The sequence below is a fragment of the Leptosomus discolor genome, chromosome 9, assembly GCF_034619465.1.
Source record: "Leptosomus discolor isolate bLepDis1 chromosome 9, bLepDis1.hap2, whole genome shotgun sequence".
Lineage (NCBI taxonomy): Eukaryota > Metazoa > Chordata > Aves > Leptosomiformes > Leptosomidae > Leptosomus > Leptosomus discolor.
Genome location: NC_141399.1, coordinates 2805264 through 2826149, shown reverse-complemented (window position 1 = coordinate 2826149; position 20886 = coordinate 2805264). Strand labels below are relative to the sequence as shown.

The 20886-nt window shown below is 44.7% G+C and overlaps 1 protein-coding gene across 1 annotated transcript in view; it reads left to right on the top strand.

The window, feature by feature from the left end:
• LOC104346245 (contactin-4) overlaps positions 1 to 20886 on the top strand; it is a 124028-nt gene that overhangs the window by 53006 nt on the left and 50136 nt on the right. The window contains exons 6-8 of the mRNA XM_086470440.1: positions 5888 to 6024; positions 7541 to 7670; positions 11627 to 11777. Of these exons, the coding sequence (XP_086326566.1) occupies positions 5888 to 6024; positions 7541 to 7670; positions 11627 to 11777 (418 nt within the window). The remainder of the gene's footprint in view (positions 1 to 5887; positions 6025 to 7540; positions 7671 to 11626; positions 11778 to 20886) is intronic.

Below are 20886 nucleotides of genomic sequence, written 5' to 3'. Positions count from 1 at the left end.
TACTTTCCTGTGTTGACTCTGTCTGATGAGACGATGCAACATCTTGATACCCCACACCCCAATAACGTGTAGTCGGAATAACAGAAAACAGGAAAAATAGCTGCTGCTGAAGGTGACCCACATATACCCACGTTCAGTGGGGCTGGTAGTGACAGCAGTAAGAAGGCAGCACCGGGGGAGGCTGCTTTGCCAGGCAGGCAGGGCTGCGGGGCTGGGGACAGGCACCCCAGTACGGGCAGGGGTGCTTAGGGCTGAGGAGCTGCACCACCACCGGGAACGTTTATCTGCCAGAATTATGACCAGAACCAAGCATCGGGCTTTCCAGTCAGAGCAACGCTCTCTGGAAGAGAAGGCCAACACCCAGGTACCAGAACAGCTCGGTTTTGGGTCCCCCAGCATCTCTCTCGCGTCAGCTCCCTGCCCAGCACCTTGCTGGCGAGCCAAGGCGAGGAGGAAAAACTCGCGGTTGAAATGGTTTCTGAAAGTGTCAGCGCAGCAGCGTCCGCATTAGCAGAGAGAGAGATTTATTTGTAACTAATTACAGTCCTTTGCAGCATTTTGTAAGATGCTCAGCAGAAGCCATGTAATTGGCTGGGCCGCTTTTCAGATTAAATATTTCTCAAATCAAAGTCCCGCCAGGAATTTATGCAGCTCCCTAATTTTGCAGTGAAGAGTCCCCCTTTTCATCAGCGGGCCTGTGTTCTATTTGTGCGAAAGCTACTTTATGCCACTCCGTAATACAACCCCAAATGTAAATCATATTATGCTCTTCATTACGGTTAGAGGTCTAAAAGAAAGAAATTTGCATAAGTGAAAATCAGGGAGTTGTATGTCTCCATTTAGGTCCCAGATCACAAATAATTTGCTGAAAATTCAAAGCCACTTGAAATCAAATGAGTTTCCGGACTGATAAAAATACAAGAAAATTCACATAAATAGGACAAGCACATATTATTATTAATTACAATTCACATGCCTCACTAGAAAAAACCCAGTTTGCTACCTGTTTCGCAGATACGCTGCCAATTGATTTCTCACATTCGAGCATCTCCGTTTTATTTCAAGTTCTGGAATCCTGTGTTGTTTCAAAATCTTGTGCCAATTTAATTCTTGGTTAACCACCGCTTAAACACTTGGCAGCAGCCAAATCGTTGCAGTGCCCAGTCTCGGTTGGTTACACTCGCCCTGGGGAAGATCACTGCTCTGAGGGAGGATGTCTTGACTCCTGCCAGTGGAATATGTACTTGCGCAGACTTTAGTGCAGGAGGGAGTAACTCTTGAGTTTTGAATAATTTGCTGCCCAAGGGAGGTCTTGCATCCAGAACAAGTTTCTGCATGGAGAGCAGGCGTGTTTCTCCTCCACTTTTCCTTTTCTAAGGGATTGCTGGGAACCTGCTTTATAGGGAAATCAGTTTTTAGGAGATTCAGAGAAAGTGCTCAAATTATCACCATTTTGACTTGGAAAAATAGCTCTGCAGCAGGACAAGCAAAAATAGAAACAGGTATGAGAAATAAAGTGTGAAGGCTACTCACAGAGCACCCCACACCTCCCTTAGTCCCCTGGGTGTAGCTGCAGACTGGAGTGTCAGGGATAAAAAATAACTAAATCCCTGAGGACTGGTCTTTGTGAACGTGCCTGTAATACCTACAGTCCTTTGGTGCCTGGTGTAACTGCGGAGAAGGTCATGTAGCGTGCAGGATAGCTTATGGAACAGGAGATAAATAAGAGGTAGGGACAATTTCAGTTGTTTTTTTTTTTCTTTCAGCTAAGTCCTTCAAATTTTCCTCTTGTTTCTTTTCCTCTGATATTTAATATTTTAGCCCTAAGCAGAACTCCCTGGCTGGTTCATTATAGTCTGTCTTCTAGAGAGGCAGAAAGGATCTGCCCAAGCAGCAGTATCTGGTGAACTTCCCAAAGATGCAGGCATATGGAGAGCCTTTAGGTGCATCACTCAAGCACGTGATTTTGGTAGAGGATTCACACAGCTTTGAGAGTTGTATAGATTTCAAATAGCCCTTAATTGGCAGTAGAGGTCAGGAAGAAGGGATTGAGAGGAGGAAAGGAAGAGAAGAGGAAAAGTGATAACTTAAAGTCTGGTTTCACGTTCCTGTGATCATTTGGAAGGGTGACAAATTAGGGACATCACGGTTCTGTTTGCAGAAGCTGTATCCCCATCTGGACCGGGATGACGTGCACACTTGTCTGCACAAACCTTACACACTGGCTGCATTCTTTATTTTTAATTACTCATGTATTTTTTCCATCTGTTTTTCTTATTTCTTATGCTTGGCTTTCTGGTCTTTAGACTTTTCTGATCCTGGGCTCAGTCTCAATCTCCTTAGAATAGATATAGTAATGGACAAGTCATTCAGCCTTTCATCTGCCATTAATGATGAATTACACAGCCTGCTCTAGGTCATCAGCTGCTATAAATTGGCTTAGGAACACTGAAATCAATATACACCGACCGAGAATTGGATTCTGTATATGTATTAGCACCTCATTTACTTTAGTCTTTTTGGTTGTTTTGAACTCAGAGATGATTGCAAAGTCGTACAGATTTATTTCTGGTTTATTTCTTACTTTGCTCCCATAATTCTTTGGTTTCGTTACTCATTTCTGATGCGATGCATCATCGCTGGCTGTGTCATTTCATTTTCAAATGCCTTTTAGGACATGATTTCTGGTCCAGCTTTCCAGTGCCTACTTTTGCCTTTCAATTTATTACTATGAAGGACAGACTCATTCTGGATTTTTTGGTCCTGGAGAAGCAAGAGTGTATGTGGGCATACTTTCCCAATTCTTCCCAGTTCACCTGGTTTAAAATGCCCTGCTTTGCATGGGTGGAGAATGGAAGGTGATCAAAGGCAAACAGGTTTTTTCCTACCTGCTGCCATCATTTTTCTTCCGTCCCTCTAAGTACAAATTCAGACAGCTCTCATCGCCTAGGAGGGGGATAGTTTTCTTTAAAGCTGTCCTTATGTAAGAGTCATGCGCTTATTTCTAAGCTTTCTCTTCCACTTTGTAGATTTATCATTGAAATTTTTCTTGCGACTCAGATGAATTCTTAATCAGCTTCCATGTAATTTTTTTCTTTAGTAGCAGATTTTTCCTCCAGGGTGTTTCCAAGGCCAGTAATATATAAGTACTCCAGATAGGGCCAAAATATTTCCAGACCCATCCTAGGAAAGGATTCGTCTTTGGTCAGCGCCACTGAAGTGATCCAAAGGACTTTGACTAGGACACTACTACCAGTCACAGTTAAACCTCGTCATTATCTCGAATTATGTCACTCTACCAGAAAATGTTGTAGCGTGGAGCTGGTTTAATATCCGTATTTGAATTATTTTAATTATCATGCTTGAAATCTTGTGTCACATTACCATGTCTTGGTATGATCCCCAATGGGAGCCTGTCAAATTTCATTATATTATGGCGACTCTCATTTGGTGGCTCAAACATATTTGCTGCGTGAACCAACCCTTGTGTATTACTCGAGATTAAGTCAAGAGCGTGCCTGCTATTCTCTGAAATGAAGTGTTGAAAGGAGAGGTTGACCTAATTAGAAAAGTCTCCCAAAGAGCAGCAGAGAACGAAGCTCCTGTGAAACAAAGGACTCCTCCAGTTTTCACTGAGATTTCTTTTCCAACTGTTGTGTTCGTTCTGTAGTTGCCCGCATCATAAGCGGCTTTAGGGCAGAAGCTTCACTGGTTAAAATAACGGGAGGGGGTGCAGGGTGCCAGGCTGCGGCTCGTGGGTGCTGCACGAGGGAGTGACGTGAGTAGCAGGGGTGGCAGCTCCCCGTGCTTCCAGCGCCGCAGGTGTGAATCTCAGCGCTGTTACTTGGGGCAGGAGTTCAGATGGGCAACCCGCAGAGTACAGCAGAAAGACTGGACAGGTAAATTGGTGAGAATTTTCCTAATTTATCGAGTCTGCCTGAAATGAGGATAAACACTGAATTTTCTTACACAAGGCTTATCTTTCTCTTTACTTGGCATATGTTTATATGTTATCGAGCACGCCTTACCTTCCGTGGGTTTCCTTGCTTTACAGGTTACTTTCAGTTGGTTTGTCTGAATTTTTTGGGGGTTTCGTGTGGGAAATCAGTAGAACACTGAGTACTGCAAAAAAAGGCAAACGGATCTGTGTGGTTTTACAGAGCTCCTTTCACGGTATCGTAAGTCTCTCTTCAAAATTATGAGTTGGATGCTGTTAGAATAGTAAATATGTAAATACATGAGTAATTTGCAAATGTCCTTGAGCCGCTGAACCGGTTGCAGTTGCACAGCATGTCTCAGTTCGATGGAATTGTTCAAGTTCTTACTCCAGCTGACAGAATTGACTTTCATCTTCCTGCATTTAACAGCTTTCCCTTTCATATCTCTTTCGATACAGATAATAAACAAGCTTAAAATATTACAGGGGCAGGAGGGGCAGTCAGAGAAGTAAACACTGCTCGCCTCTCCTTTTGAGCTCCTTCTTCTGCTTCTGCATTGTCATTGTGTTCCGTTCGCCTTTCAGCTTTTTTTTTTTTTTGCAAGTCCCTTGGAGTTAAGATGCTGTGCAAAATTCTTCAGCTTTCTTCTGGGCTTTGTAGGCACCGTGAGGAGGGAAGTGTGCAGTGTGGTAGGTGTGGGATTAAGCACACATCTGTCACGCCCTGAACACAGTTTTAAAAGGCACTCAGCTCTCTGAATGTGTATATCCAGCATCACGTCACGGTAGACAGAGCAATATTTTAGGTGTAATCATATCAACTGTATGTCAAAGTTCTCATTTTGATACGATATTTTTTAATTTATCCTTTCAGACCTTTCTCTGGCCACTGTCCCTATCCAAAGGAGATGCACGAAGTTGTTACCTGTCTTTGAGTAATCTTAATTTTTTTTTTTATTTTTTTTTTAATCTGATTACATGGGAAAAGTATTAACCAGGTTCTTGGAGACCTCTGCTGGTAATATCTTCCTGCTAAGTCTCAGATTTTCTTATGTCACAATAGGGCAAATGACCATTCAAAACAACTTGAACTCACTCTTGGTTTTAATGGAAATTTTGAAAGGTATTTTAGGTAGATCTAGACAGATGAGGTTTGTGAAGGTAACATAAGACAGGTTTTACGTGGTCTCCAAAAACACGTGGCAATTTTGGCGAAATTTGATTTGCCTGTGGAGTCTGGCTAAACTTAAGCTGTATATTTAAAAAATCCAGCAAACAACAAACTGATAAAAACGCATGGAACACAACTGAAAATACAATCTCAGAAGTGTCTGAAAACTGCCAGTGCCGGTTTTCAACCAAATTCTACCAAAAAGTGTCTCTGACATCTGCTTGTGGACTTTCTAGGTTTGTTCAGTGTCATTAATAGAGTTATTGAGTCCAAGGATTTTTCGTACAGATGGAAGATCTTCCTCTGGCAGTGCTTGTAGGTATGGCCCTAATCTAAGGAAAGACTGAGAATGTGGCTGTGAAGTAATGCCTGTGACCATGCAGGCCTAAGTGACTGGAATAACCTTAATTGCGTTGCAGAGGTAGTTCTAAACTACAAGTTTTGAAGCTGGAAGCTAAGTTTTAGAGCTTTGAGGCCTAATTCCTATAGATCCTGAAGACGAAGGGGTCTAACGATTGCTTTGTTTTTGTACAGTGGTCAGGATTTCTGAAGCTACTCTTTTTTTCATTAAGTGTTTTTATTAAAAATAAAAAGAAAACCAGTTCTGATCTTGCACGTGCCGCCTTCAGAAAGCAGAACTCGACTCGGGGAGAAAAAAAATCTTTAACAGTCATTAAGCATGTTATTAAATCCAACTCTTAAATGAGCTAAGAAAGAAAGAAGTGGCCCTTTGCTTGCACCTAGAGAACACGCTGTTGGTGTTTAATTCTGCATTGCAGCTCAGCCCAACTGGATCCAGAAAATCAGCGACGCACACACAGCCATAGAGGACAGTGTGGTCTGGGAATGCCGAGCGAGCGGGAGACCGAAGCCCTCGTACCGCTGGCTGAAGGACGGGGAGCCGCTGCTGCCCCAGGTAGGCGCTGCTGGAGCCCATCGCGAGGGCTTTCATGCTCCACCAGCTTTCTCATCGCTGCCTGTTTTGTTACTGTTGGAATGGAAATAGGATGGAGGTGCTCTGAAGTCCATCCGCTGTGTAGGCGAGTCCTTGGCGTGCCTGGTGGGCACCTCGGTAGGGCTTCGGGAGGGCTGCTGTTAGTGACAGGTAGGGCGACAAGTAGACACCACAGCTCTACGTTCAGAGGTCTTCGCTGAAGTGAAGGCTCCGTGGTACAAACCTAAGGGTGGAGAGACCCTTGTGAAGAAGAGGGAATGGCCGCGTGGGACTGTGGAGCCTGCAGGCAGAAAATGATCGCCCAGATTAATTTTTTTTACTTTTTTTTTTTTTAGTTTATGATGTTCAAGTGAACTTCATAATGAAACCTTAGCGTTTCTGCTGGTCTTTAACAGCGTTCCCACTCCTCCTACCCGACGGTGTCCATGTGAGGGGAACCAGGAGCACGGCCTGCCATTGCCAGGGACACGAAGAGCTGCCTAAAGAGGGGTGATGCGCAGGGCCTGGGGAAACGCACCCCCTCCCACTGCCGTGTCTGCCCAGCCTCTCACTGGAGGGTCATCACTCAGTCCCATGATCCCCCCCCCGTTACAACCACAAACTAAAACAAGTCACCAAAACGTTGCTCTCACGGTGGCTGGCATTTTTTTTCCCTTCGCTTACTGTGAAAGAATATGGCAGCCCAGATTTGATCAAACCCTGCTAAAGATTGCACAAACATTAGATTTCCGCCCTACGGCCAAGTAGAAGCCAATAGCTCTTTATGTTACTATTTTTTTTTAAATGGTGAAACTCCTGGGGAGGGAGGGAACGCTTTGCTGTACTTATTAAAATTGATAACACGAGCTCCATATCCTTAGGCTGACAAATGATACCCTGGTCTTTTGTTCCACACACTAATTTTACTTGCTTCACGCTGGTCACTAGCAGATGGTCTTGTACTTAAATCACATTAGTGGCTGATATGAAGTAAAGGATCATTAAATTATTAACATCTATATTGTTTTCAGTAAACTGCAGAGGATTTTAAGTATTTCTGTCTGTGCTAGTTAAGATGGCAACCAGTCTTACTAGCCTTCATTGCCATATATACTCATAATACCGTTGTTTTAAATGCTTTAAAGAATATGGCTGGCTGCGATATGCCACTGTGGAACACAATTGCATTTTTTGATTCGAGTTTATCTACTTGAAAGGGACGTTCATCTCAATGGTTTGGGTGTTAAATCAATGAGGAGTCAAGGGAAAGTCCTCCACTTTAAATTGCACTTACCAACTACTGTATAGGTTTTACCATTTAGTGTCTAACCTGACATAAATTTAGCTGGCAAACAGATTGGAGCATGCAAATTCTTCCCGTTACTGCTACTGGTTTTTTGTCCGCCTTGGTATAAAATATAGCACAGCAGCCGCTGGGTTTATGTTCCCGGGGGGATCTCCTTATTTACTTTTTTATTTGTTTTGCTGTTTCCTACAGGGCAGAGTTCAGCTGGAGCAGGGCTCGCTCACGATAACGAACGTCAGCCTGTCCGATGCCGGCATGTATCAGTGTGTAGCGGAAAACAGACACGGCATCATTTTTGCCAGTGCAGAACTGAGTGTCATAGGTAAGTTTACTTCCCTGAACGCCGCAAACCTTCCAAAACCAGCAAAACCTTCGCCCAGGCTGGTTTTGCCAAGTTGCAGCATCTGAAGCACAAGTGCTGCTGAGGGTCTTTGACCGGTTGTTGGTTTTAAGTAAGGCATGGAATGAGAACTTGGGAAAGCGACAGAGAACAGATCTTTTTACATCATCCCATCTTCCCGTATTCATCCAGGTGACTGAGCACGCAGAGCTGGGAAGCTCAACTCAACCTCTTGCTGATTAGAAATGTTTATGGAGAAACCTGAGCGTTGCAGTTCAGAGCGTGCTGGACAGTAACTGCCTGCCCGTGGGCTGCAGAGGCTGACTCTCTTGAGGGAACGTTGAAAATCCATCTGTCTGAATAGACCATTCTAATGGCAATCGTGATGCTCCCATCCCAAACCCTTGCCAAGAAAAACAACTTCTGCCCCGCCTGTTCTGTGTACACCTGCTCTGCTTGTCCCAGTTAATACAGGAGATGCTCCTGTGGATCCAGGTGGTTCAACACCTGAGGGCAGGGAGTAGAGATTGCAGAGCCAGGCTCTTCTCAGCAGTGCCCAGTGCCGGGGCAAGAGGCAGCGGGCACAAACAGAAACGCAGCAAATGCCACTTAAACACAAGGAAAACTTCTTTCCCGTGAGCTTGGTTGAACGCTAGAACAGGTTGCCCAGAGAGATTGTGGCATCTCTGTCCTTGGAGATATTCAACGTCCAGCTGGACGTGGCCTCAGGCAACCTGCTGTAGCTGCCCCTGCTTGAGCAGGGGTGGGACGGGACCGTCTCCAGAGGTCCCTGCCAGCCTCAGCTGTCCTGCGAGTCTGTACCTCATTCATAAACTCCTGCTCTTGGAGGAGAGGCAGGCCTGGAAACTGGTATGTCAGCGTAGTCAGGTCGTTTCAAAGGGTTAAACAGAATTCATGATTACAGAATAGTGGTTTAGTTGTTTTCAAAGCGCATGTTCAATAGCATCATTCCCTGCTTTATCCTGAAGAACAAAGCATGAGGTCTTTTCTGATTATGGCATTCAATTATTGGTCATTTTTTATCAGCAGTGATAGATGCCTGCATAGAAGAAAAATTCCTTTGAAAGATTGTCAGTGTTGCTGTTCAAGAAAAGTACGATAATGCTCAATAAATTAGACGTCACAGTGCCAAGATTTATTGGATGTGTTGCTGTGTGAAAGAAATCGAAATAAACCCACTGATGCTTTTCCTGTCTATTCAAAACCCTGGTAAAAATGAGCCTCTGGGAGGAAGGCAGATCGTCTCAGAAGACAGAGGCTTAACCCTTGTTGGTGGGTACCTCCAGTGCACCCAGGGGCTGACCTCATGTCTGCAGGAAAAGCAAAGACCTTGGAGAACCTGCTCTTAAAAACCTGCCAGATAACTTGTATTTGGCTGACTTCTCAGCTGGGTTATGCAGTCTTGCTTCCGTATGTGAAAAGTATCAGAGTGGTGTGCCCCAGGTTAACGTCTATGCATCTGTGATTTAATTTGGCATTTTTTTAAAGAAAAACGGCATGTTTTCCTTTTCACTGGTTTTCAAAGGAGGTCAATATTCTGAGCTCTCACTGAGAAATGTTAGGTTTTAAACAGATCGTTCTGAATATCAAAATGGTTATTTTAAAAGGTTCTGAAGTTAAGCACTTGAAATGATTAAACACCGCTAATAGCAAGTGAGACATACAGCAAAGTTAAGTGAAAAAGAGAAATGGAAAATTACAGGCAGAGCTTTTCTCAGAGTGATTCTTTATTATTTTTGCCAATTATACTGCCTGGAGTCTTCATCTAAAACCAGGATCCTGTTGTTCTGGGCATTGTAAAAACGTGTAGTAAGATGCAGTCATTGCCTTAATGAATTTTCAGGCTAAATGTTTAAAAAAAAAATTAAAAAATGAAGGGTGGGCCTAGGGTGAAAGAAAAAGTCATTAAAATCCTCATTTTACAAACAAGGTGTGAAGAAATTAAATGCGTTAGCCCTGAAGTGGCACAGGGACACTGTGGCAGTGCTGAGAACCGAGCCCAGAGTTTTTAACTGTCAGATGACGACGTCTCGAACATCGTCGAGTAAAACCCATATCGTGCAACTCCCCTACCTCACGCAGGACTGAGAAGGGAGTAGCAAGTGACTTGCAGAAAACCCAGTTTAAACTGTTCGTTACAGAGATGGAAATAACAGAATTATTAAAAAAATCGTGTTTGCCTTTAAAATTTGGACAATCACCTGAGAAATTATTTCCAGAAGTGATGATGTATTAATTATGATACCACGATATAAACAACAATCCACCTGGTTCTGAGCGCGTTGGTGGGAAGTTGGCCTCAGGACGCCTCCTTTCATCGTGAAATGTTTTGCATAGCCGGTGTTGGTTTTCAGATGGCTCTTTTACAGTCTTTAATGACCTACACGTCTTCCTCTGCGCTGAAACGACGTCAGCCACCTATGATTCGACGTAGAAGACAAGACAGCTCAGAGATGGGTGAACTCTGTAGAAGACAAGACAGCTCAGAGATGGGTGAACTCTGATTTGTGACAGTGGAAGACGAGATCTGTTTGATCATAAAGCCCCTCCCGTTATCAGTGTAGGATTGTGTTTTATTCAGCTCTCTTGCAGTTCTCCGAAAGAACTGAGGCAGACGAGGTGCCCTAAGAAAAATGAATTTGCCTTCTGTACCTCATGCCAGGTTTTTGTCTCCCAGCTGCTTCAGGTGAGCTTTAGATCATTTCATGGAGCATCCAGCAGATGCAACATGCAGTGATCTAACCTCTCACCTCCCTGGGTGCAGCGAGAAGGTAAGTCGAGGGAAATGCTGCAAGCTCAGGGGCTACGGGGCTGGTGCAGGAGGCGCAGGGTGCAGGCGTGCGGCTGGCAAGGAGGATGGAGAGAACGAGAGGGGCCTGAGCAGAGTTTGCTGCCACGGACGAGCCAGGAAGCAAGCTCCTGTCAGCGTTGATGTTGCAAGCAGGGCAGGAGTTGTTCATAAAACCCTTCAGCTGCCTCACCTGTTTGCTTTGAGCTTTCAATATGGAAAGAATTAATTGTCCGACTTGATATAAATAAAACCTTCTGGCCGTCTTTGGGGAGTTCACTGCCAGATCAGTCTAGAGACAGCCGCCTCAAAGCTCTGCCTGTCATCGGGTCCCATCAAATAAATCATTAAAAATCCTTTGGGGCAGGAACCGGGAGCCAAAACGTCTCCTCCCTCCCTGACCTGCCTTACAGCCAGGCTGCAGACTGCCCGCAGGGCTTTGGTGGTCGCTTCAATGGCTCTTTTTCACAAAACAGAAGAGTGTGCCCTGGAGGGACTGTAAGAGATGATTCGAGAGTACCTTGTACCCTGGTGCCTACTGAAGTCTTGCCTTGTTTCGCTTGGTTCAGAACCTAGCCATGTCAAGGTCTCCCACCTTTATCGAATTAAAATAAAAGACACAGTTTATGCAACAATTGTGACTATAAAGCATAAAACTGTCAGCTTTTCTGGAAATAGTAACGTTTCTGGTTAATTATATGGGTTCTGTGTTTGTGACAATTTTCCTGTGTGCTGTTGCTCTGCACATAGCGATGTTTGACAAAACGAGGATCGTGCTGTTACGACACAAAAAAGGAAATACATTATACAGTTCCTGCACGTCGTTCTTAGGGGCGCTGCCCCGAAGAAGATGTGTGTGACACTGGGTCTCTGCCGCCTGCTGAGGTTACTGGTTTCTGAGGTTTGCAGCTGAACGTGCATTTCTAAACAAGGAAAGAGCTGAGGCATTCAGGTGTCTGTTTGCCCCATCCATACGTGCACATAGTTCATAAAGTCAGATCATTTAGGAATTGCAGGTGAGAAACAGCCCTGGAATATTGTAATGTTCAGAAGAGCTTGACTTTGGTGTTTCCAGAGAGAATTCTGATCTGTTTTGTTTTTTGGTTTTCTTTTTTTTTTGTTCTTTCAGCCGTCAGTCCAGACTTTTCCAAAACGCTCTTGAAAAAGTTAACTCTTGTTAAAGTGGGTGGTGAAGTAATCATTGAGTGCAAGCCGAAAGCTTCCCCCAGACCTACTTATTCTTGGAAGAAAGGAAAAGACATCCTAAGAGAAAATGAGAGGTAATGTCTCGAAGTAACCGTTTCTTTCATTAGCCTGCTCCAACCCAGGGGCTTTCAGCAATGAAAGCTAAATTTGTCATTAATAGCTTCCCAAAATTGACTTGCAAATAAATGTGGAAACAGCTAGTGTTCAGTCTGAAGGAGCTGGGCGTGAGATTTCTATTCCCATTGTATTCTTCCCAGTCTCTGTGTGCTATTAAAGCATCCCTGCCAAGAAGCTGATAAAGATACATTCTAAAAAGCAAATATTTTCCCTCTGCCTTGCTCTAAATAGCCATTGTTTTTCAAAAAATTTCCCAGGAGATCAAACTCTCCGCTGCAAATTACATTGCTCTGGTACATTACTCAGTGTCCTCCAAACAGGAATTATTTGAGGTCAGTAATTAAGTTGGCAGCCCTAACGCCTGGCTTGGAGACTTGCTTTTTCAGACTGGCCAGGTCATTTTTTTTCTTTTTCTTTTTTTTTTTTTTAATTCAAAAGGAGAGCATTAGCAGGAAGCGGGAGCCTAACTTTTGACTTTGCATGTGTGGTTTTGCAGATATTTATTGTTGTCTGTGTACAGGTGTGGTCATGTTACCTGTCCCGCTTGCACAGCGCCTGATACTGGGACCTGGAGAGCTGTCCTTGACAGTCCTCCAAAATACGGTGCGCCACTAGGATTGATGATGGGAAAAATTCTGTCCTTTCAGGAAAGGTCAAAAAGCCAAAAATTACAGGAAATTGTTATTTTTAAATGCTTAAATCTGTTAAGAGCTGTTCTTTTATCTTGGAAAGTCCAGTCTTCTCCATTCAACCTGCCTGCCTGTAACGTACATTGAGATATATGCTATGGTGATGTAGACAAGTATGCAAAAAGCTATAGTTCGTTTAGGGCCAGATGAGTAAAACAATGAACAACCTATTTCTGACTTACTAGGCTCCTGTAACCTGGTCTTTACAAAGCTATTGTCCGTGGACCGTTCGACTTCACCTCTCGGGGTAAAAAGAGTTGGGTGATCGATTACCCAGACCTTCCTCTAGCAGCCAAGGTACAAAGCTGTGCGAGGTCAAAGTTAGAATAGATCAAGGCATATTGATTTTTAAAACAGAAATAGCTTGCTCTTCTGGTGAAGCTTGTGCAAAGGATGGAAAGTATTAAATACTGGGAGTTTTGGAGTGTCGGCCCCATGGGGTCTCATCCGTCTCCCCACCCTTGCTGGCCCAGCCCGTAGCTGAAATGTGCCGTCTTCTCCGACGCTGCTCTCCTAGGCATGGCACAGTCGTTTCTCCTCGTTTTAATTTAGGAGTGAGAGAGGGAGCATTAGTTTATTTGAGGAGGGGCTTAGGAGAGGAAAGAGATGTGAGCACGGTGTTTCTTGCTTGGTCACTGCTGTGCAATGCTGACAACAATGTGATTTATTTTTTTTAGCGCTACTCTCACATCTGCAAACTTACCTGAAAGTTGGGTGCTGTAGTAGAGCAGAAACCCCTGGATCCTGATTTCCTAAGGGAATATGGCTCATGTACTGGTAGCATGAAGCCAGGTGGTAGCTTGGGTTGCCTGTGTGTTTACTTGCAGTTAACTTATGATCTGGTTATAGATGTTTCAGCTGGTTTCCACCAAGGTTAATAGAGGGAGATGTACACCTCCAAAACAGCAGATTTCTTAAAAGCTTTGTGAAAACAGGCAATGGGGAAAAGGAGACACTATTTCCCCTCAGTGAAAGCCTTGTCACACCATGGTAGACATGAGGGAGTCCACACCAGAACAGCCCTGAAGGGTGCATATGTCTGTTTAAGCAGCTTAAGGCTGTACCTACAGCGTTTCACTGAGGGACCTTCTCCTAAGGATGTAGGCAAGGGGCAGTTCTGGTCATAAAAAATGGCTAAATGGTATGTACCTTGCTGTCTGCTGGTCACGGTCCCCCTGCCCAGGCAGGCTGTAGGCAGCGGCTGGGAGGACGGGTTGTGAATACAACACGGTCCTCAGCGTTGAGCTCAAAGGCAAGCCGCAGCAAGGCTGAGGGGTTGGTGCTGGTGGCAGTGGCAGGCTCCCTGCCATGCTCCTCCTGCCTCTGCTGAGCCCACCGTGCCAGAACCGGGAGCTTCCCACCCGGGCACCAAGCCCTGGAAGGGAAACCAGACATGAAATGTGCCCAAGCAGGTGTGAAATTTTCTGCTACTTCAGCCCAGGGTTTTTTCCGCCAGCCAGATCATCCAGTGGGGCCTATCTGGCAAAACATCTTAATGAACGCTGCTCCATTGACTTGGCAGTTGGACCTCTTTAGTTCTTATGCACAGCTGGTTGAGTCTCCCATGGGGTCAAGGGCGTTGAATCCCCGCCATCGCCTTTATTAACCACGCCATCCTCGCAGTCCGTACCTGGAGACTGTGTGAAATGTGCAATTAAGAAATTATATCGTCTTACACGGTCGTGGCGTTGTTCATCAGCCCTGTCTGACTTCACAGGCAGGAGAGGCCAAGTGCCTGGTCCTCTGCTTAACGTTGCTGTATTTCTGGTTCCTTCGGTTGCTGAAACGTTGTCTCCTTCCTGCCACCCCAGGGGACAGCTGCATTGACTGGAGTCCAGTCCTGCTACTTCCTTACACCCATGCTTGTGTGTGGGCTTCAAACAAGAACTTTCTTGGCTGTTGAAAAAGATCTGTTGAAGTACAGGAAGAAAGATGCCAAGAAAAGCTGTTGCTGAAATCTCTCCATCTAGGGCAGAAAACAGAACTTTTAAACAGGCGTGGGAGAAGAAACTTAAACGAAATCTCTGGTTAAACTGACGTTAGAGAGGACTCCGAGTTTCAGAGAGGCACCTGAACATCTGGATACTTCTCCAAACTGAACTTGACCATGTGAAGGTTAATCAATATAGATGGTCCTTCCAATTCTGGGTGGAGTTAAAAGCAACGTTAATATGTCAGCCCTTGCTTTGAACTCTGATGTGCAGCCTGATGGCTACCGTGGCAATCGCCCGAGCATTTCTCCCGGAGCTTATGTGACTTTTCAGATGTTAGAGACTCCTTGCTGGAGACAGAAATATCATGCAGCAGATTTGGCTGCCAGGAGTCTTATTCTGGAGGCTACTGCTGTCCAGAAGGCAAAACTAAGTGTGTTGTTCAACGTTTGCCCGGAGAGCAGAGACTACCATGGGAAAAAAAAAAAAAAAAAAAAAAAGAGTGTATTGTTTTAGGTTTCATATTCTTCGCTGGAGGCTGAGGTAGTGTGTACTGCACCCCTAATGAGTAACATGCCCTGAAGGTATCTCTTACTGGTGGTTGAGAACTGTGCAATTGTGTTATTAGAAATTCTGCCCTGGGGTACAATTATATTATTGCAGTCATTAAAGGCAGTTCATCTCCATAATAATGGAAATCCTGCCTTGGAGGCCTAACTGAGTCAAAATAATGTTCATAGCCTGAGTCCAGAAGGTAAATTTTGTATAGAAACAGCTATAGCACAGATATAGATATATTGCAAATGCTGCTGGGAAACAAAGACTGTTTCTATATGGGTAAAGAGATCATTTTCGGTCATAGAATGGTCTGAGTTGGAAGGGATCTTAAAGATCATCCAGTTCCAACCCCCCTGCTATGGGCAGGGACACCTTCCACTAGACCAGGTTGCTGGTCTATCCTTGATCTTCCCTTCACATTTCAGTGCAAAACGGCTGTTACACTCTGTGGGAATGATCTTCAGTCCTATTAATGCCACTCTGTACAGGTCAGCCTCATAGGACCGCTGGTAGAGTAAGAGCAGGCGAGTCTGCCGCCTGCCCCAGTATCTCCCACCTCCCACACCACTGGGACAACAGACGTGACTCAAATACACCTACTCTCTGGGAAACCCTCGCTCAGGATCAGGGGATACCTTTCCGATAGGAACGGTCACCATAAAGCTGGGCAGGCTGCACCATCAGAGGGACAGTAGTATGCAAGGAGTGCGTAGGACCCCCTTGCCCCAGCACACTCCTCAGGCAGAAGTCGTTTTACCCTTTGAGTGTACACCCTTACACCTCCAACCTGCAGGTTTGAACCAGTTGTCGAGATCGGCAGCTGGTAAGGAGTCATTCCAGAAGCCAGGAAGCACTGGGAGCTCCAGGTGGAAGCGATGTCTTCTGGTCATTGCAAAACCGTGATGTGTCTTTGGGACATGTCGGACCGTTCATCAGAAGGAAAGATTAGAGTTGAGTTCAGAATGTTTTTCACTTACCGTTTGGTTCTCCTGTATTCATATTTCCAGATATGTTTAACCTCTAATCTCTTTATTCTGACTCAGCAACAGGAGAAAGGAGATTTTGGAGAGCTGGGATCCCATTACACAGGTTCTCTTTTCTCATGTCCCAGCCGCACCAGCGTGACTCAAAGTGATGCTGGAGTTAAGCCTGTGAGAGGGAGAGTGTTAGTGCCCAGCTGCCTGAGGAGGGCTGGCATGCAAAACCAGGGAAAAACTCCGCGAGTGAGGAGCGCGCAGGCTATCGAGCCAGGACTTAGAGTTTTTATTTAAGCCTCAGTGGCACTTTGGTTTCATCATCTGGCGTCTTCAACCCCCTGATTTTGTGAAATAATGTAGTCAATGTCAAGTAAGGGGTTTTTTATAAAATACATAGCATCTATGGGATCGTATACATAGGATATAGGTGTCGTACAGACGTTATATACAGAGGCATGGTCTTCTGCAATTATTACACCGTGCGAAAGACAGATTGTCTGAACTGTGCCTATACTTTGCTCCAAAGCCGGCTCACAAACCAAATCAATCATGCCTAGATATCGGTGGGAGTAACAGAGGTAGAGGGGAATTTTACGTGAGATTTACTGATATAAAACAGAAATCCATAGTTACCCACAAGTTTGGAAAAATTCCCATTAGCTGTTGGCCCCTGTATAACACTGAAGTGGGTGAAAGCAAGTCCTTAATGGAAGGCTTTCCTTTAAACTCCTGAACTCCTAAAGGCAAGCATCCTCCAGGCCACAGTATTTCCCATTTGTGATATTTCCTGGCGTTACGTTGTGTATGTTATTCATGGCAGGAGTAGGAGGGGAAGTCACGGCAATTGGATTGTTCTTCCAGGATTTTGTTAATCCTCTCATAATAATTCAATTCCATCTAATGCAACGACATCGGATAAATTTGTTACTGAGTCTAGTGCTTTAAAACCTTCATTTTCAGGTGATCTTATCACCAAAACCTTTCAATTTCTTCATCATTGCGGTGGGGCTCCCTTAGAGAACTGCCAGTGGTTCATGCTCACAGTGGTGGAAATCAGAAGCTGTGGTGGTCGTCGGCTCATTCGTTTGGATTTCCTGGGTGCAGGAGGGGAGATTCAGGCTGTGCGTGTTTAGGGACAGATCCTGGAGCTACGCAGGGTGCTGCCAGCCGAAATTAAAATAAGCCTCTGTCACAGCTGCTCCCACTCTCCAAACTGTTGGAGGAATGTCCCGCCACGGAACTGTAATTTTCTTTGAACTATAGATCAGGAAGCATTTTAAAAATAATTTAAACCGGTTAATTCCGCAGTTAATTTGAAACAGTTCGTTTTAAAACAGTTAATCTCCCTTAATTTTCGTGTGTTTTCCTGTCGCCCGCAAAAACCAACGGTGCAGCCCAACAGACCTGCAGGTGCTGCCACGTGGGTGCACAGCGTCTGAGGGCCGTGGGAGTGCTGGGGTTTAACGCTAGCGCTGAGGCTGATCCTGTGATCTGCGTCCCCAAACCGGGGCGTTTTGTCGCTGGGCTGCACAGATTGAACTGTCTTTTAATAACTTGCCACCAAAGGCCGTTTTGTTTGAGTGTCTTAAGAAAATTTCTCATGGAATTGGTCAAGGGATGTATTTTGCTGTTGGCGTGGAGTGGTTGTGCTGGAGTAGCGTTGGAAGGAGTTGTCGGGTGCTGGTTTGTAATGCAAGATTTGCATCGCTTTCCTTGCAAGTCTTTCTTCTTTTCTCAGGTGCTTGGTTTTGACTTAGAGAAATGACTTAATTTACATGCAATAATGGTAATAATTACATGTATTTATTTCCACCAGAGTGTTTCGTTTTAGGTGTCGGTCTGTCAGAGAGACGTATTGCCATTTCCCAGAACGTTTGTATGGTTCAAGAGCAGATGAGGGAGATGTCACGCTTCCGTCTCCCTGCCTACCATGGCTTCCCCCCTCGCTCATTCACGCTTGCTCCCAAGCGTAGACTATGTGCAGGAAAACCAAGATAACATTTATTTAGGGAAATACCAGATTTCTGCCAGTCTTGTGATTTGTTACCAGCCACCCGCCAATACGTTGATCAGCCGAAGCACGGGGACAGGCTGTGGCCCTGCAGCAGGGTGAAGCATTTAAGTCTGGGCACCGCTGCGAGGAGGGGAGCAGGGCTGGCAGTGCTGTCAGATGTCTCATGCACTTTCTAAGAGCTGTCACGTGTCAAAATCTAGTGTATATTCCCTTGGAACAGTGAGTGTTTAAAATACGTACACAATGGTCTTCATTCCTAATGTTCTCCTAAAGCTATTGGAAGTCACATTTACCCTGCTACCAGACACGTACTCAGTCCAGGACAGAAAAATAATTGTACTTTTTAAGCCCCAAAACAAATTGCTCTTCTCCTGTTCTTGTTCATGTAAAGCCCTTACATCATTAGAGCTGTTTCTTCTCCATGAATATACAGCACATGCATTGTTTATACAGTTTAATTGTAAGGAAGGAAATTCATAAAAAACAAATGATGTTCTGTGCTGGTAGCAAAGAATATGAAAGTGTCCAATTAAACAGCCACTCAGTAGGACTTGTATAATAGCAACATCTGTTATCTTAATTAAACAAGTTTCTGTGTAAAGGGACCTTCATAGTGCACTTTGTTATAGCAGGATCTGACCTAGATACTCCAGGCACGCTCGCTGTCTTCATGGAAATTTTCCCAGTTGGTCCCATTATCTTGCAGTCTTGACAAGCTTCATGATGTATGAGCTGGCACACACAAAGCCGTACTGGTTAAAGCAGGAAGTTTTTTTTTATTATTTGTTTTTTAGCTGAAAACCAATAGAAGCACAGAAATGCAGCATATAGCGGTGTTCATCCATTGAGTTCAGTCACAGCAGCGTTTGGAAGTGTAAAGGGTGCCAGGCAAACTTGGACCTTGTCAAATCACATTCAGGAGAGAGAACCACACTCCCAGAAAGTGCTCATGATTTATTTTCAGAAGTGGTTTATGGGCTTCAGGACTTAGGTAATTTAGGTCAAGATTTTTCCAGGCATTTCATTACTGCTCTCCACCGTAGCCTACAGTCGGAGCTGATCTAGAAGGGTAAGTTCAGTTTTATGGAATCATAGAATCACTAAGATTGGAAAAGACCTCTAAGATCATCAAGTCCAACACCACCATGCCCACTAAACCATGTCCTGGTTTCGAAGTCCTGGTGCCTTGGTAACTTCTGAAAAGAAGATGAGGATTTGCGAGACCGGGAAGGAGCAGTGGGAGTCCCATGAGGACTTGGGGCTTTGTACCCATCTGAAAACAAAAACCCAAGCAGAGCCGCCCTAAAATCCCAGCCTTGTCAGAAGGAGATGCATTTGCTGCTCGGGGCCTGCTGGGAAGGTCCATGGGACACCAGGCAGCTGCAGCTGAAATGCCTCTTGGATGCATTAATGCCCAGCAGTGCCTGCAGGCTTGCTAATACGGGCAGTGAGGGTTAATTTGTTCATAAAGAACACCACCACGGGACACAGGCTCTGCTGGCTGCTGCGGAGAGGAGGCTGAAGTCCTGCCCCAGGGGAGGCCAAGCCTCTCCCTCCTGTCCCCCATGCCTGGGCCAGCACAACGTCAGCAGGAGGGGCAGGTTAAAGCCCAAAGCGCAGTCTCTCTTCCCGGGAGCTGGGGTAATTGTGGCCAAGGAGAAGCAGAAAGCTCTCGTTTTGGTTTGGTTTTTTTTTTATTGCCTTCTACACTTCAAAGCTATTCAGAAAGACTTTTCTCTCTGGAAGAGGTTAGCCATGGTTTTCTCGAGAGTTCACATCCTAAGGACCCCCCTCACCAGGGCTGTTGATTTACAGACCACTCAGGTATTATTTTAGGAATTTTAACATACTCACTTCGATGCTATGTCATTTCGAGAAGGAAACATTGTGAAATCAGACAAGAAAAGAAAGGCTTTTATCTTACTCTTTCAGCGTGTCTTCAGTTTAAAAAGTTGTATAAATTCCAATTTTTTATTTGTTGCCTCAAACTTCCTAATTAGTGGTTAATTACTTTAAACAGCCAGAAAGAAAATGGCAACAGGACAGACAGCACATCTTTCCCAGTCTGGTGCCAGGCTACGAGTCATGGTAATATTTTTATGCTGATTACTTGAGAGATGAGTTGCCAGCAGTGGCTTTTGGACACACAGCCTAGTGGCATTTCATCAGAAAATAAAACCTCAAAGGATGCTTCCTATCAGTGTTTTGCATTAATTGGGTTGACTTTTTTTTTTTTTTTTAAATAAAGCACCTGTGCAGTTTCTTTAAGGCAGACAGGTAACCAAACCATCAATAACTTGTCCGGTTTTCATTACATCCTGCCTGGGCAAAATGAAAAATGACACCCTGCAAATAGCTTTTTGAAGTTTGAATCGACAATGCAGCATTCATCTTAGTTTTCAGAGACAATGGCAGGAGATGGCTCTACTTCGTTGGAACATCTGAAATAACTGGCATGTCGACTAAATGTAACTAACTTTCTGCAAAAAGAGAACTAAAATGAACCGGGGAAACAACTTGATTCAATGGCTAGAGCTCTTGGAAAGCAGTTGTCCTAGGCTTGATGGCCTCGTGTTCATGGACTGCTTCCCAGCAGAAGCTGGTTTTCACTCACGGTATGTTTTAACATCAGCTTGTCGTGGCTGTGGGATTGTCAGCTCAACACTGAACACTTGTAGCTCAGTATGTGCTAACAGTAAAAACCACTGACCTGTGTGATCTGGAATCCGTTGGTGAAACCCAGTCAGTTTTGCCATAGTTCTCTTTAGGAGCAGGTCACTAACTTTCCCTTGCTTCTCAGGGATAGTTACGTGGACCTGCTTTCTTTTCTTTGTGTGTGCCTGGCAAGGATAATAAATCCTGTTGCTTTTGTAGTTCAGGGTACCTATTGGACGCCT